We start from the raw sequence: 15631 nt of genomic DNA, 5'->3' as shown, positions 1-15631 counted from the left end.
GAGCCTGGAGCCCCCAGGCCCTGGGCTGAGGCGTCAGCGCTGCCCCAGCAGTGCCCATGGCCTGTCCCTGCTGCAGCCCCGGCACTGCCACCCCCAGGGCTGTGCCCGGCCCCGAGAGCACTCAGGCCCTGCAACAACACCAGGGCCACCAGGGCAGTGGGGCAGGGCCACGGCAGCAGCACTGGCAACACCAAGTGCTGCTGCTGCTGCAGCTGGGCACAGCTGCTGTGCCAGCCCTGATCTGCCCCAGCTCTGCACACAGATATTGCTGCTGCAGCTCCAGAGAACGGAACAAAATGGGGATCTCCAGTGAAAAGTCTGCTTGGAAGTTCTTCAAGTCATTTAAACCCACCAAGAGCATAGCAACTCATAGGCACAGTCTGAGGGATTCAGTGAAGGTGTGGAGGAACAAAACAAGACATTTCAGGATCGATGGCTTTTGTTTAGGGACTATATTAAAAAAGGAAAACGACAAGAAGCATCAAAGATGACTTTTAATACAAGCGATTTTCAAAAATTGGCAACCAGTTGAAGGTTTCTGAAACCATCCAGTCATCACTGACCACACTACAGCCTTGAGCTCCTGGTTCCTCAGGCTGTAGATGAGTGGGTTCAGGGCTGGAGGCACCACTGAGTACAGAACTGACAGGGCCAGATCCAGGGATGGGACGGAGATGGAGGGGGGCTTCAGGTAGGCAAAAAATGAGGTGCTGACAAACAGGGAGACCACAGCCAGGTGAGGGAGGCAGGTGGAAAAGGCTTTGTGCCGTCCCTGCTCAGAGGTGATCCTCAGCACAGCCCTGAAGATCTGCACATAGGAGAAAACCATGAACACAAAACAGCCAAAACCTAAGGATGCACCAACCACAATGAGCCCAAGTTCTCTGAGGTAGTATTTGGAGCAAGAGAGCTTGAGGATGTATGGGATTTCACAGAAGAACTGGTCCAGCTCATTGCCATGGCACAGAGGCAGGGAAAATGTATTGGCTGTTTGCATGAGAGCATAGAGAAAGCCACTGGCCCAGGCAGCTGCTGCCATGTGGGCACAAGCTCTGCTGCCCAGGAGGGTCCCGTAGTGCAGGGGTTTGCAGATGGACACGTAGCGGTCGTAGCACATGACGGTCAGGAGGGAAAATTCTGTTGCAAGGAAGAAGATAAAGAAAAACACCTGTGCAGCACATCCTGAGTAGGAGATGTCCCTGGTGTCCCAGAGGGAATTGTGCATGGCTTTGGGGACAGTGGTGCAGATCATGCCCAGGTCGCTGAGGGCCAGGTTGAGCAGGAAGAAGAACATGGGCGTGTGCAGGTGGTGGCCGCAGGCTACGGCGCTGATGATGAGGCCGTTGCCCAGGAGGGCAGCCAGGGAGATGCCCAGCAAGAGGCAGAAGTGCAGGAGCTGCCATTGCCTCGTGTCTGCCAGTGCCAGCAGGAGGAAGTGCCTGATGGAGCTGCTGTTGGACATTTGCTGTCTCTGGACATTGGAACCTTTTGAAGAAGGAATTACAGTGATAATTGCGGGGTGATTTCTCACAGAAAAGGCAAAGCCCTTTCTCATAGACTCATTCCTGCCACTAAACACCTCCCCCTCTCCATGTCTCAGAGACCTTCCTTCAGCTCTGTTGCTGGAGCTCTGATTACTGCTGGCCAATGTTGTGTGAGGAGCTGCACCTTGGCCTGCAGGACACCTGAGAGTCAGCCCTGACCCCCAGTCAGTGCAGGGGAACAGTGAGGGCAGGGGCCAGTCCTGGTGTTTTGACTTGGATGAAGAAGGTTCAGCTAAAGCAGAGGAGCTACCTGGGTGAAGGGATGGGGATAAGAGAAGGCAGAATGAGAGATTCTGCTGCACCTGGGGAGAAGAGAGAGTCCAGGGCTGGAGGCACCACCGAGTACAGAACTGACAGAGCCAGATCGAGGGATGGGGAGGAAATGGAGGGGGGCTTCAGGTGGGCAAATGTGCCAGTGCTGAGAAACAGGGAGACCACGATCAGGTGAGGGAGGCAGGTGGAAAAGGCTTTGTGCCGTCCCTGCTCAGAGGGGATCCTCAGCACAGCCCTGAAGATCTGCACATAGGCGAAAACAACGAACACAAAACAACCAAAACTTAAACAGACACCAAGAAATGAAATCCAAATATTTCTGAAGGTGGATTGTGAGCAGGAGAGGTTGAGGATCTGGGGCACTTCACAGAAGAACTGGCCCAGGGCATTGCCATGGCGCAGGGGCAGGGAAAATGTATTGGCTGTGTGCATGAAAGCATAGAGAAAGGCACTGACCCAGGCAGCTGCTGCCATGTGGGCACAAGCTCTGCTGCCCAGGAGGTCCCGTAGTGCAGGGGTTTGCAGAGGGACACGTAGTGGTCGTAGCACATGATGGTCAGGAGGAAAAACTCTGCTGACAAAAAGAAAATTAAGAAAAACACCTGAGCAGCACATCCTGAGTAGATGTCCCTGGTGTGCCAGAGGGAATTGTGCATGGCTTTGGGGACAGTGGTGCAGATCATGCCCAGGTCGCTGAGGGCCAGATTGAGCAGGAAGAAGAACATGGGCATGTGCAGGTGGTGGCCGCAGGCTACGGCGCTGATGATGAGGCCGTTGCCCAGGAGGGCAGCCAGGGAGATGCCCAGCAAGAGGCAGAAGTGCAGGAGCTGCAGCTGCCGTGTGTCTGCCAATGCCAGCAGGAGGAAGTGCCTGATGGAGCTGCTATTAGACATTTGCTGTCTTTGGAGATTGGAACCTTTTGAAGAAGGAATTACAGTGATGATTGAGGGGAGATTTCTCACAGAAAATCAACCCCTTTCTCATGGACTCCTTCCTCCCACTACACACCTACCCCTGTCCATGTCTAGGAGATATTCTCCAGCAACATTTGTTGCTGGAGCCATGACTGCTGCTGGCCAATGTTGTGTGAGGAGTTGGAGCTTGACCTGCACGACACCTAGGAGTCAGCCCTGATCCCCACTCAGTTCAGGGGAACAGTGAGGGCAACGGCCAGTCCTGGTGCTGGGACTTGGATAAAGTATGTTCCCCTAATGCAGAAGAGCTGCCTGCGTGAAGGGATGGGGATAACAGAAGGCAGAACGAGAGATTCTGCTGCACTGTGAAAGAACAGAGACTACAGAGAGGCAGGAGGATTGTCTGAGTCTTAGAGCAGACTGAGGAGAGCTGCTCTGTCCCTCTCTCCTGTTCCAGCTTCCCTGGACTTGCACCTTTCTGAAATCCACTCCTGTGTTACTCTGGACAGCCAGGAGTCACTGCTGAGAGCAGAGGGATCCCTGGCACACAAAGGGGCTCCTGCCTTTCCCAGAGTCAAGAGAGTGGGCTCATTGCCAGCCTCCCAGGCTGCCCTGCCCAGAGCTGCCCGGGCACAGGGAGCTGGGACACCCCATTGCTGTGCTCAGCCTGCACAGGGGGAGCCCAAGGGCTGGGCCTGGCCCTGCAGCTGGAACTGCCATTGCAGAGAGCCCCTCAGCAATGCCAGCAGCACCTGGGCAAGGCAAGGAGAGAGAGAGAGCCGGGCCTGAGGAAAAGCCTTTTCCTGGCCAGCCCTGCCCAACCCCTGCCAGGCAGCAGCAGGGCAGGACAGTGGCCCTCAGGCCCTGGTCAGCAGGGAATGGGCACATGGCCGCAGAGATGCCCTTCATCTCTGGGGCTGCTCTGCCGGCCCAGGAGGGACTGAGGGCCCCGAGCCCCCGGGCTGAGGGCTGTGCTGGCTGCGAGGGGACACAAGAGCTGTGCTGCTCAGGGCAGTGTCTGCCCTGCAGGGCAGGCTCGGCAGGTGCCACATCTGCCCTGCAGCAGGGCTTCCCTCAGCACTGCCTCCCTCCCTGCCTGCCCACAGCTCTGCTGCTGGAGCTGTCCCAGCCCCAGCTGCTCCTGTGGCCCCAGGTTCCTTCCCTGCCAGAGCTTCCAGAGCCCAGCCCAGCCCCTGGGCCAGCCCTGCCTGGCAGCTGCTGGGCCCTGCAGGGATTAAAGAACAGCTCCCCCATTCTGGCCACCATGGAAAGGTGATGCTGCATGGATCTGAGGGCTGGGCAGGTGCAGGCACTTGCTGAGGTGCCCAGGAATCCTCAGGGTGATTGTTTAGGAGTCTCAGGCCCTGATGTACCCTGCAAAGGTTATTTTCTATTTCCACCAAGCTGAGCTAGGTAAAGTGGGAGCAGAGAATCAGGAAAGCAGAGACCCAAGCAGGAAACTCCTGCTGTGAATGAGCTCATGGCAAGTCCCCTCAGAAATGAGCTCGGCATGGGCTGGAGCTCTGAGCAGCCCTGGCTGCAGCCCCAGCTTCACCGCCTGCAGCCGTCCCTGGCAGCAGGAGCCGTCCCGCCCTGTCCCTCTGACGGTGCCCAGGGCAGCCCCGCTCTGCAGCACATCCTCCCCCAAACAGAAACAGCAGTAGAGCCAGCCTTAAAGTCACATCAGTCCTGTGAAGGTCAGCTTCAGGAGATCCCTCCAGGAGCACAGGGGACATTGCCCTGCACCCACACACTCACCATGCACAGGGCTGTGAAGGTGTTTCCACAAGTGAGGTCTCAGCTCAATGTCTTCCCAATCCTGATTGCCTTCAGCCTGTCTCTGCCTGGCTCCTGTGCCCTCAGTGCCTGCAGGAAGAGCTCTCAGCCCTGCTGGGCTGGGAGAGGAGCTGGTCCTGGCAAGAGCTGTTCCTTTAAAGCTCAGCAGCACAGACACAGCACAAGGACTTTAATGAGCCTCTTGGGGATTTGGGGCTGTTTACATCAGACTCAGTCCCTGAGAGACTGTTTTAAATAAGTTCTCAAGAACTCAAAGTTAAATTGAAACTCTGAAGTTTCTAAAAGTTTAATAAGTCTCTCTGAGAAAGTGTCCCCAGGTTCCAGTTAGAGCAGAACACTGGAGGCAGTGATGACAGCTGGGGACAAACAAGGCCAAGGTGTCTCTGGTGCTGAGCAAAGCTGGATGTGTTTGGGGAATGCAAAGGGCCAAGGCCTGAGCCCCAGCCCCTGGCCAGGCAGATGCTGTCCCTCCCTCCTTGCTCAGGGCTCTTGCCAGGATGGGCACTGGCATGTGGGGATGTGCAATGGCAAGGGCAGGAGCATGGGGCGGCCCCTGCCAGGCTGCTGAGCAGGGACAAGGAGGCAATGAGGCCCCAGGCCTGCAAGGGTCACTTGTCTCCTGCTCCTGCCTCAGTGCTTTTCTTCTTATGGAAAAGAATCCTCCTTCCTTCCCAGGCACCCATTGTGGGAAAACAGGGCTCCCATACTACTAACCAGTATGATTAAGCAGAAGCCTTTTATTGTTTACATTATGCACCTATTTATACATTCTAACCCTACTGCATGCACTGATCACGCTCTTCTTCACTGGAGCCTCTCTCTTGTCCTTGTGTTCTGCACACACTTCTCAGAGTATGTGACTGGTTTCAGTCTAGGTGGTTCACAGCCCTCTGTTATCGAGTTCTTGTGGTCTTGGTATTCTGTTTCTCAGTCTTTTCATTCTTCATTTATCACAGTTTATGTCTTAGTAACCTTGATGAATTCCAGAGGGCTCTGATAAGAACCACTACAAGCAACATGGCTCATGCACAGTGTGGCCCAAGTTGTTCAGATACATTGCTACAATTCCCCCTTCTTCTTCTTGCACCAGCCAAACCCTTTTTACTGTATTTTTTACCAAGCAGGTCACCAATTTCACTATGCATGGAATAATACAAAGCAATATATTAATAACTACTAGTAATAACAAAGCTCCCTTTATGGTATCTTTCAATCATCCAATTTTTCCCCATCCCTCAAACCATTCATCAAAGCACAAATCATTCAGAGTCAATTTCTTCATGTTGTCTTGTAGTTGTTTCAGTTTCCTGTGAATGAAAGAGAGGTTCATAAAACACATTCCTTCACAATTATCACGCCTGTGCTCATGTGCTAACAGCAAAAAATCTATAGCATCTCTATTTTGCAGTGTGCCATGTCTAATCCTATCTAAATCAGTGAGCATTTGATTTAAAATAGCAGAACTTGTGTTCAGTGAGGGAATCCACAAAATCAGAGGGTTTTGGGAAAGCTGCAAAAGACAGGCCTCAGAGACAGCAGAACTGTGATTAGAGCTAAGCAGCAGCCATGAGATTGGTCAGCAGAAAAATTATTTAAAAAGTAGAAAGGGCAAATAGAAAAATGGTCTGTGTATTAACACTTGTCTAGAATAACTCCCTAAGAGTCAGAAAAGTTTTTCTAGCAAGATATTAGGAATATGAAGCTTAATAATGGACTCTCTGCGTTGTGTTTTAAGGCTTACAAGCAGGTATTGTATTCAAAATAATCAAGCATTTATTTATCCAAAGGTATGTGTGCCTATAGTTGTTGGATAGAACTGTCAATAAGCTTTTTCTTTGTGTGATTGGTCCAAAAACTTATAAAGTAAGTTGCAACATTAAGTTCTTGGTCTGCTGTTTGGGATGTGAGCGGATGGCATCTTCCCATTGTCATAACCATGTAATGAGACTGATGCTGAAAAATAAAACATCTCAACGCACGTTCCACAGCAGCCCTGTCCCGTTTGTGGTTTGTACATAGCCCCCGGTTCTCTCCCCTCACAAGAGACTGTGCAAAGTACTTTATGTTATTCGAATTTCATGAATTCTAATATCATATATATTTCATTAATTGCTCTCAAAAAGAACCAAACCCCCCTGTCTTAAGGCACTTTCATAACAACATGTACACACATCTCAAAGAAAGACCTCCAGTACTTGACTGGAATCATGAATCTAAAAGTATTGAAGGGCCATACCCTCTCATTGTGTGGGGGACAGAATATGCTTGTGTTTTTACAGATACAGGACCGCAGTGGATTCCCAGAAGATTTATCAGTCCCTACGTAGACCACAGATCTGAAGACAACCCCTTGAACGAACACAAAGTCAGCTCCCTCTCCCACCATGCCACAGAAGCAGCTTTCTCTTGGAGATGAAGAAGAAAGAAATTCACATATCCAAACATTGTGGCAAGGACACTCATCACACGTAGATATATCCCACTGATAACGTCCATGTCAATCTCAAATGCAGACACACCCCTCCCTTTTCCATCCCTCTACCAGTGACCCTTTATCCCTACCCCCTTCCTCCTTCCCCTCTTGAAACTACTCCTTTTTCCCTCCCTCAAACTTCCCTCAAAAAAGAGAAGGGAGTTATTAGGAGGAGTTGGTAAGAACTATAGAGGGAACTTAAGAATATTTAAGGATGTCTTAAAATAAGTGAACTAATGTGTGCTTTTACCATCCACAAGTGAAAACTACCCAGTCGGAAAGAAGAAGTGTGATTCTTCCGGCAATACCCTCCAGGGCACCCACAGCAGTATCAGTGCCACTGTTGCCATCGTCTTTATCAGCGCCCTCATCCGTATCCAAGCGACCACTGGGTGGATCATCCCTCAGCCAAAACAAAACATCTGGGTCACTTTGGTGAAGTCATTAAAGCCAGACAATCTTTGCATGGCCATGGAAAGTGTAGACGATACGCTCTTAACTTTCTAGGTGGGAGTCCCCCTGTCACCAAATGACTGCCTGTATGCAGGTAAGAAACCCAACCCCATGGACACCTGGGACAAATGGACAAAGATCCTCCCACACCATGTCTCCACAGGATTTGCTTTTCCAGGCCCAGGATGGTGTTCCGGGCCGTAGCATGAGACACAGGGCAGCTTTCCAACCATCCAGTGGTGGCTTCCACCATGGTCAGCACGTAGCGCTTGCCCTGGTGTGTCTGGGACAGTGTGATGGAGCCAATCTGCCAGGCCTCCCCATACTTGTACTTGGACCACCACCCAGCGTACCACAGGGGCTTCACTCACTCGGCCTGCTTGATGGCAGCACACATCTCACAGTCATGGATAATCTGAGAAATACTGTTCATGGTTAGATCCACCCCTCGGTCTTGTGCCCATTTATAGGTGGCATCTCTGCCCTGGTGGCCTGAGGCATCATGGGCCCATCGAGCTAGGAATAACTCTCCTTTATGTTGCCAATCTAAGTCTATCTTTGACACCTCTGTCTTTGCAGGCTGACCTACCTGCTCATTGTTTCAGTGTTCCGCATTAGCCTGACTTTTGGGGACATGGGCATCTACATGGCGGACATTCACAGATAGATTTTCTACCCAAAAGGCAATGTCTTTCCACTCATCAGCAGCCCAGACTGGTTTTCCTCTACGCTGCCAGCTGGCCTCTTTCCACCTTTCCAGCCAACCGGACAGAGCACAGGCAACCATCCACAAATCAGTATAAAGGTAGAGCTTTGGCCACTTCTCTCTTTCAGCAATGTCCAGGGACAGTTGAACAGCCTTGAGTTCCTCAAGTTGACTTGATCCACCTTCTCCCTCAGTGGCTTGTGCAGCCTGTCATTTGGGGCTCCATATGGCTGCTTTCTACTTCCAGTTCATCCGTATGATGCGACAGGAACCGTCAGCGAAAAGAGCATGGTGTGCTTCCTCTGCTGATAGCTAATTGTACGGTGGAGCTTCTTTAGCCTTGTCACTTACTCCTCGTTCTCTTCATCAGTGAGACCAAAGTTTTCACCTTCCAGTCAGTTTGTAATTATCTCCAAATTTCCAGGGTGATTCAGGTTCCCAATACAGGCATGCTGTGTGATCAGAGCAATCCATTTGCACCATGTGGGGTCAGTGGCGTGGTGGGTGGTGGGAAAATCTTTTCTTTAAACATCTGCCTCAGCACCAGTAGTTGCTGTGCCAGGAGGAGTTGTCCTTCTGTGCACATCACCTCTGAGGCCCCTTGGACTCCTTCATAGGCAGCCAAGACTTCCTTCTCTCTGGGAGTGTAGTTGGCTTCGGATCCTCTGTATAATCCCAGTGGTTGGCCTTGAGCATCCCCAGGCACCTTCTGCCAAAGGCTCCAGGACAGACCATGGCTCCTGGCTGCAGAGTAGAGCACGTTCTTCACCTCTAGTCCTGTCCTGACTTGGCCAAGGGCTACTGCATGAGCGATCTCTGCTTGATCTGGGCAAAGGCTTGTTGCTGCTCAGGGCCCCAGTGGAAACTGTTCTTCTTGCAGGTGACCAGGTGGAGAGGGCTCACAATCTGGCTGTGCTTGGGAATGCGCCTTTTCCAAAAACCTATGGCACCCAGGAAAACTTGAGTTTCCTTCTTGTTTGTTGGTGGAGACTTTGCAGTGTTCCTGTTGATGACCTCAGTGGGAATCTGATGCTATCTGTTTAACCACTTTACACCCAGAAACTGGATCTTTCAGGAAGGTTCTTTGATTTTGCTCTTCTTGATGGTGAAGCCGGTTTCCAGTAGAATCTGGATGATTTTCTTTCCTTTCTCAAACACTTCTATTGCTGTGTTCCCTCACACAATGATGTCGTCAATGCACTGCAAGTGCTCTGGAGCCTCACCCTTTTCCAGTGCAGCCTGGATCAGTCCGTGGCAGATGGTGGGGCTGTGCTTCCACCCCTGGGGCAGTCGGTTCCAGGTGGACTGCACACCCCTCTAAGTGAAAGCAAACTGAGGCCTGCATTCTGCTGACATTGGAATGGAGAAAAATACATTGGCAATGTCAACAGTGGCAAATCACTTTGCTGCCTTGGACTGCAGCTCGTACTGGAGTTCCAGCATGTCTGGCACAGCAGTGCTCAGGGGTGGAGTCACTTCATTCAATGCACGATAGCCCACAGCCAATGTCCATTCTCTGTCAGATTTGTGCACAGGCCAGATGGGACTGTTGAAGGGTGAGTGGGTTTTGCTGACACCCCTTGACTCTCCAGCTCATGGATCATTCTGTGGATGGGGATCATGGCATCTCAATTTGTTCAATACTGCTGGCGGTGCACGGTCAGGGTGGCAATTGGCACTCGTTGCTCTTCCACCCTCAGGAGTCCCACTGCAGATGGGTTTTCTGATAGTCCAGGCAAGGTGTTCAACCGCTTTATGTTCTCTGCCTCTACAGCAGTTATTCCAAATGCCCACCTGAGTCCGTTTGGGTCTTTGTAAAGCTGTTCCAGAGGAAGTCTATGCCCAGAATCCACGGGGCGTCTGGGCCAGTCACAATAGGATGTTTCTGCCACTCCTTCCCAGTCAGGCTCACCTCAGCTCCCAACAGGGTCAATTGCTGTGATCCCCCATCACCCCAGCAACGGAAACAGGTTCTGCCCCCACATGTCCTGATGGTATCAGGGTACACTGCACACCTGTATCAACTAAGGCATTGTATTTTTGTGGCTCTGATGTGCCAGGCCATTGGATCCACACTGTCCAGAAAATCCGGTTTTCCCGTGCCTCTTCCTGACTAGATGTCGCTGCTGAAGCAGTCATAACACAAAGCAGAGACCACAAGCAGTCTCAGGTGGACACTCTTTATTATTGAACAGGGCTGACCTTTTATACACTTTCCAATTTTTTTATGCTTCTTCTATCCTAACTATTGACCACAATAAGTCAACATAACACTATTGGTGAAAAGTTACAGTGATTTCAACTAACTTTCTAAAAATACTTTGTCCAGCTGCAAAGTTTTCTTATCTTTCTTCAATTCTTCACTTCTCTCGGTCTCCTTGGTTACAGCCTTGGAGAGAGCTCTTAATCAGCTTCTTCTTGATTCTCAGCTTCTTCTCGCTCCTTTAGCTAACAGGCCTGCTGTTAGCCCCTTCCACAGCTAGAGGCAGGACATCCCTAGCCCTTGTTATTATTTCTTTCCTGGGCATACATGGTAGAGGTTCCTTCAAGGGGATCTGACAGATCACACCTGGCAGCTCGGTCACGGGAGGTTGAGGCTACTTTCACTTTAGAGGAACTCCCTCAGTTAGTGTTTCCCTCCTTGAGTTGATGGACCCGTGCTGCCAGGACAGAAGTGGGTTTCCCATTCCACCTTCCCATGTCTTCCCCATGGTCACGCAGAAAGAACCACAGTTCAGCTCGTGGGGTGTACGTACCCTCTCTCTCTGGCTGGGGGATGTTGGGCTCTGATTTTGGGGCCTGTGACTTGCACTGGTGCCATATGGGAATGGTTCTTCCTCCCTCCACCCTCATCTCTTCTTGTAGGCTCTTAATCACAGCAGAGACATGAGCCTGCATTGGGCCATTGATCACACTCTCACAATTTCTAAGCTTGCTGGTGAGAGAACCCACTGTCTCTCGGTTGCTATCAGCATTAATCATTGCAATGAAGGTGGTGTATTGGGATGGCCCCAGATTTGCCAGACTCCACAGCATTTGCCCTGTGCACCTGACCTTGTCTGGGTCATTATCATGCTGTCCATCCCTCTCAAAGAGTACCTCCAGTATTGCCACTTCTCTCAGCTGTTGGATCCCTTCCTTGAGGGTCTTGCAGCACATTCTATGGTGATGCTCCTGCATTCTCTCCCTATGGACAAACCTCTCTCTGACACTCATTAAAAGCTGCTCCCAGAGAGAAAGGGACCCTGACTCCCTTACAAAAATCTGATTCACACCTGAGTCCTGGGTCAAGGGTCCCAAATTCCTTGCCTCATCACCATCCAGTTGCACGCCTGTACCCATAAGGTCCCAGACCCAGAGTAACCAGGTTGTATAAGCCTCACGTCCCCGTCGTACAATGTCTTTGTGCAGATTACAGAGATTTTTGTACATCAGGGACTCAGTGATGATCTCAACCATTGGCTCCCCTGTGGGTTATGGGGCCCTCCTTTCTTATCCTTATCTGGGTGCTCTGGTTTCATCTTAGACCTCCTTGTTTCCACAGGGGTGACTGCTGCTGGCTGTGACTGCCTTTGCAGTTCAGCTGCAACCTGGACAGTTGTAACATCTGTGGGTTCCACTGCTGCACCATCAGACTCTCCCTCTTTGGGGCAGGGGGAGGGTTTCTCACCAGCTGGGGAAATGTGCTCCTTCACCATCTGGCCCATCTCCTTCACCAGAACCCACACCCAGTCTGGGTGGTTCATTTCTGGGGTGGGCTGTGGGGCAGGGTCAGGCTCTGGGGCAGCAGCATCCCTTGTCTCTGGGGTTGGTGTCACGTGGTTATCCAGGTCAATCTTCCCTTGTCTCTGAATGCTAAATAGAACAGGCCTATCAGCAACACCAACCACTGTATGAAAGCAGTAGCATTCAGAGTGGATCTGAACCCTTTGAAAACTGGTGGGGCAGACCCAAAGAGCTGGCTGAAGGGTTGGGAGAAAAGTTCCCCAGTGTCATTTCCTCACAGCAAGTACCATTATTAAAGTAAGCCCAAAACCACACAGGTAGCGTGTGATAGCTCTGAATCCATGTGCCTGCTTTCCAGCGGAAATTAAAGATCCATTAATTCCTCACCTTATTGTGACATATGTTACGGAATAATTCGTGCCTGTGTAAAATATACGTGAAATAAGTTGTGTTTGTACAAAAAATTCTTAAAGATTTAAAACCACAAGCTGCAGCCGGGGACAAGATTGCTTCACAAATTGAGAAATCACAGATGGCAGTGGAGAGAAAAAACTAATTAGCAAACAAAAAGACATGGCTCTGTGCAGAGATGGGCCCTTTCCCAGGACAGTCCAGAGACACCCAAGCGATGAATACTCAGTAAGTATCTATGATCAAGATAGTCAGAGTCTTCAAGGGTGTGCATCCCAATGCCACCTTCCTGTAACTTGACGATCAGCATTCATCACTTCCCAGAAACAGTTCTGTCCAGCCCAGCACAAAGAAAAGGAAACTACATAAATATGTGAAGCGACAAGAAGAACAGGAGAAACTCTGCCCTAGGTGGAAAAAGCTGTATAAAACCAACCTGAAGGAGACAACATTTGTGAGCAGAGGGGATCCAAAGCGATAGAGTTTAGATCAGAGTTCACCCAGCGCCGATCCCGGGCTCAAAGCTGTCTCTTTGATTGTAGCTGTCGGAGACCAAATCTTGGTTGTGAAATTTAAAAAAAAAAATATTGATTATTGTTTGGCTTTATCATTTATTACTTATAACATTATTAAGCCATAAAACAAACTGAATTGCTGGGGAAGATGAAACAGGAAAGCCTTATAAATATGATTGCCTTTCAAAAGATTTTGAGGATATAGAAACTATAAGCAAGATTGAAATGAAAGCAAGCTCTGAGATAGTTACTGAGCAATTGGAAAACAATGGTATGGCAAACTGAAAGTAATCCCCTTTTGATAAAACAATTCCCTCTGCTTGCAGACAGCTCCAAGGGTCAGAGCAGACCCCACTAGCTTGGTAGAAGGGGTCCAAAGAGGAGTTTTTAGGGTTTAAAATGTAACAGAGTATGGTGATGTAATGATTCTTATAGGCTGTATGTAAATGCTATAGGATTTGTATCTTGTACTAGATTGGTTAGTGAGAATTAGAATATTCAACACAGAAGATGATTTATTGTATTGTAACAAGAACCTCGCTCTCTCATCTCTTTACCACGCTCTTGCCTTCTCTCTCTTCACCAATCTCTTTACTTCTCTCAGGCCTGCTCCAGCTGCATCTGGCAGCTCTGAGCAGGGCCCGGCACCCACACCCTTTGCAATAAATTGCAAGTTCCACAGCCTGGCTTCAGAGATCTCTCCAGATCCCTTGGAAGGTGAGACCACCTGGAGACCAGAGGAGACCAGCTGGAGCTCCCGGCACAGCTGATGATTGGAACAGCTGAGCCTGTGGGAAGCTCCCATAGCTCCTGCCTTCTCCCTCCCTGTTGACAGCTCCCTCCCTCCAGCCCTCAGACCCTACCTGTGGTAGTTGGTGTTTTACAGGTGTTTTAACATAAAAGTTACATTTCCTATGTTAGTCAGTTATAATGGTTTCTCCCATGTACCCCAATGGTTTCTCCCATGTACCCCATTTTGTTCCCCCTAATGGTTCAGTCCTAAATTGTTTACCACAAAGTTTTCCCACCACTTGTCTGCCCATCAGTGTGTCTGTCTCCCTGCTCCTCCCCTCATTGCCTTATAAGCCTTGTCAATCTCACTTGTACTACCCCTTACTCATGTCAGTTTCTGTAGTCACTCCCCTTGTATTCTCGAATGTTCTGTGTCAGTCAGCTGTCTCGATGGTTGATTGGTTTGTGAGGCTTCTTCCCTCCCCTGAGTGATCCTTATTGGAGTTGCTGAGTGATGTGCTCCTCCCCTAAGATCCCCTCATTGGGTGAGAGATGTATCCACCCCTTGCACCATCCCCTCTTTAAAAATGCTAGTCAGACCCATTTTCTTTGTGACTTGCACCTGACCCCTTTAGGAATAAAGCCTCCTTGGAAACTCAGACAAAGCCTCCTTGGAAATTCAGACAAGTTATCCTTCCTTGGTTCCTTCACCTCTGATTTCTCGTGCTGTGCTCCTGCTGTGTCACCCACGTCGTAGCGATTACCGCCAACCTAGATGGTCTGGGCAGAGATCAGGGGGCAGCCACTCTCGTGTATGCCCTCGGCCACCAAGGGTGTGCCAGCCAGAGAAACTCTATCCCGTGGCTGCAGAGCATTTCCACACCTGCCCATCCCCTTTCTTCCCTTCCACTTTATCCCTTTGCTTTGCCTTCTATTAATAAACAGTTTGGCTTCTTCGCTTTACCTGCATCTCTGTGGAGCTGCAGCGACGCAAATCCGGGGCCCTGGCACACACAGGCCCCTCCTGCCATTCTCTTCCATGCCGTGTTTTGTGCACAGACACAGAAGAATGAGGGCAGATTAGGCTGGAAAGGTCCCTGTGCTGAAGGTGCAGTTCCACAACACTGTGGAGTTACAGACCTTGCTGAGCACTCTGGAGCCCCTGGACATTGGAAGAGCCAAGCTGAGAATGGATGCTCTGAACCCAGCTGTGAGGGATTCCGTGGCAAGCATCCATGGAGGGCAAAGGAGCTTGGAATGCTGGAAGGTTTCAAGAACAGCGTCCTGAAAGCACAGCAGTGCTCCATCCCTGCACAGGATCAGGAAGAGGGCAGAACCAGAGACTATTCAGGTTTAACAGAGAGCTTTGGCAGTGCCTAAGAGCAAATGAAGCAGCAGCACAGTGCCCAAGACTCAGACGCACGACCGTGCCGGTGCCCGGAGCGCTGTCAGGCAGTGCCGGGATCCTGGGTGTGCTCCTGGTCCCGACAAGCGAGGAATGGCAGCCCCAGGCTCAGACCCAGCCAGAAAGCCAACTAAGGGAGAGCAGAGGGAGGGCACCCTTCCAGTTTCTCTTGGGCATGGCCGCAAAACAGCCCCTGCTGCTTCTTCCTCCGCCCGTGTTTGGGCTGTGCTGGTGGCAGAGCAAGCCAGGTTGGGCTATGCGTTCCAAAGCCTGTTGGGAGCAGGAATGAAAAGTGCTGTGTGCACAGCAGAGAGTCCTGGAAGGTGCTGGCAAGAGCATCCTGTGGGGACAGGGCTCTGGGCTCTGGCTGGGAACAGCCTGGTTTTGGTGCTGTGAGTGCAGGCAGGAGTTGAGGCAGGTGAAGAGGCAGCAGGCAGCTTGTGTTTGTAGAGGGCCTGGGGCTGCACCTCTGAACCTCCACCTGGAAACACACTTGGGGGAGTACGAGCTAGAGCTGGAGGGCCTGTCCTGAAAGGACCTGGAGTCATTCAGCCTTGCCAGGTTTCTTAAGAGTGTGTTGGTGTTTCCCAGGAAAGCTGCACATTTGGGGAAATGCCTTTGGAGGAAAGGGGCTTGCTTCTCAAGGAAAGTGCTTCCCAGGGAGCTCCAGTGAGGTAGGTCC

General features: G+C 50.7%; 1 protein-coding gene across 1 annotated transcript; it reads right to left on the bottom strand.

Moving 5' to 3' along the window:
* Positions 1–481: 481 nt before the first annotated feature.
* LOC141726637 (olfactory receptor 14C36-like) lies at positions 482–1462 on the bottom strand. The gene has a single exon (XM_074531588.1). It carries the CDS (start codon positions 1460–1462, stop codon positions 482–484), a length of 981 nt encoding a protein of 326 aa, XP_074387689.1.
* Between the last annotated feature and the right edge of the window lie 14169 nt (positions 1463–15631).

This window comes from Zonotrichia albicollis, chromosome 37 (assembly GCF_047830755.1).
Source record: "Zonotrichia albicollis isolate bZonAlb1 chromosome 37, bZonAlb1.hap1, whole genome shotgun sequence".
Lineage (NCBI taxonomy): Eukaryota > Metazoa > Chordata > Aves > Passeriformes > Passerellidae > Zonotrichia > Zonotrichia albicollis.
Note: the sequence above shows the minus strand (reverse complement) of the source record. Positions and strands in the feature narration are given on the sequence as shown.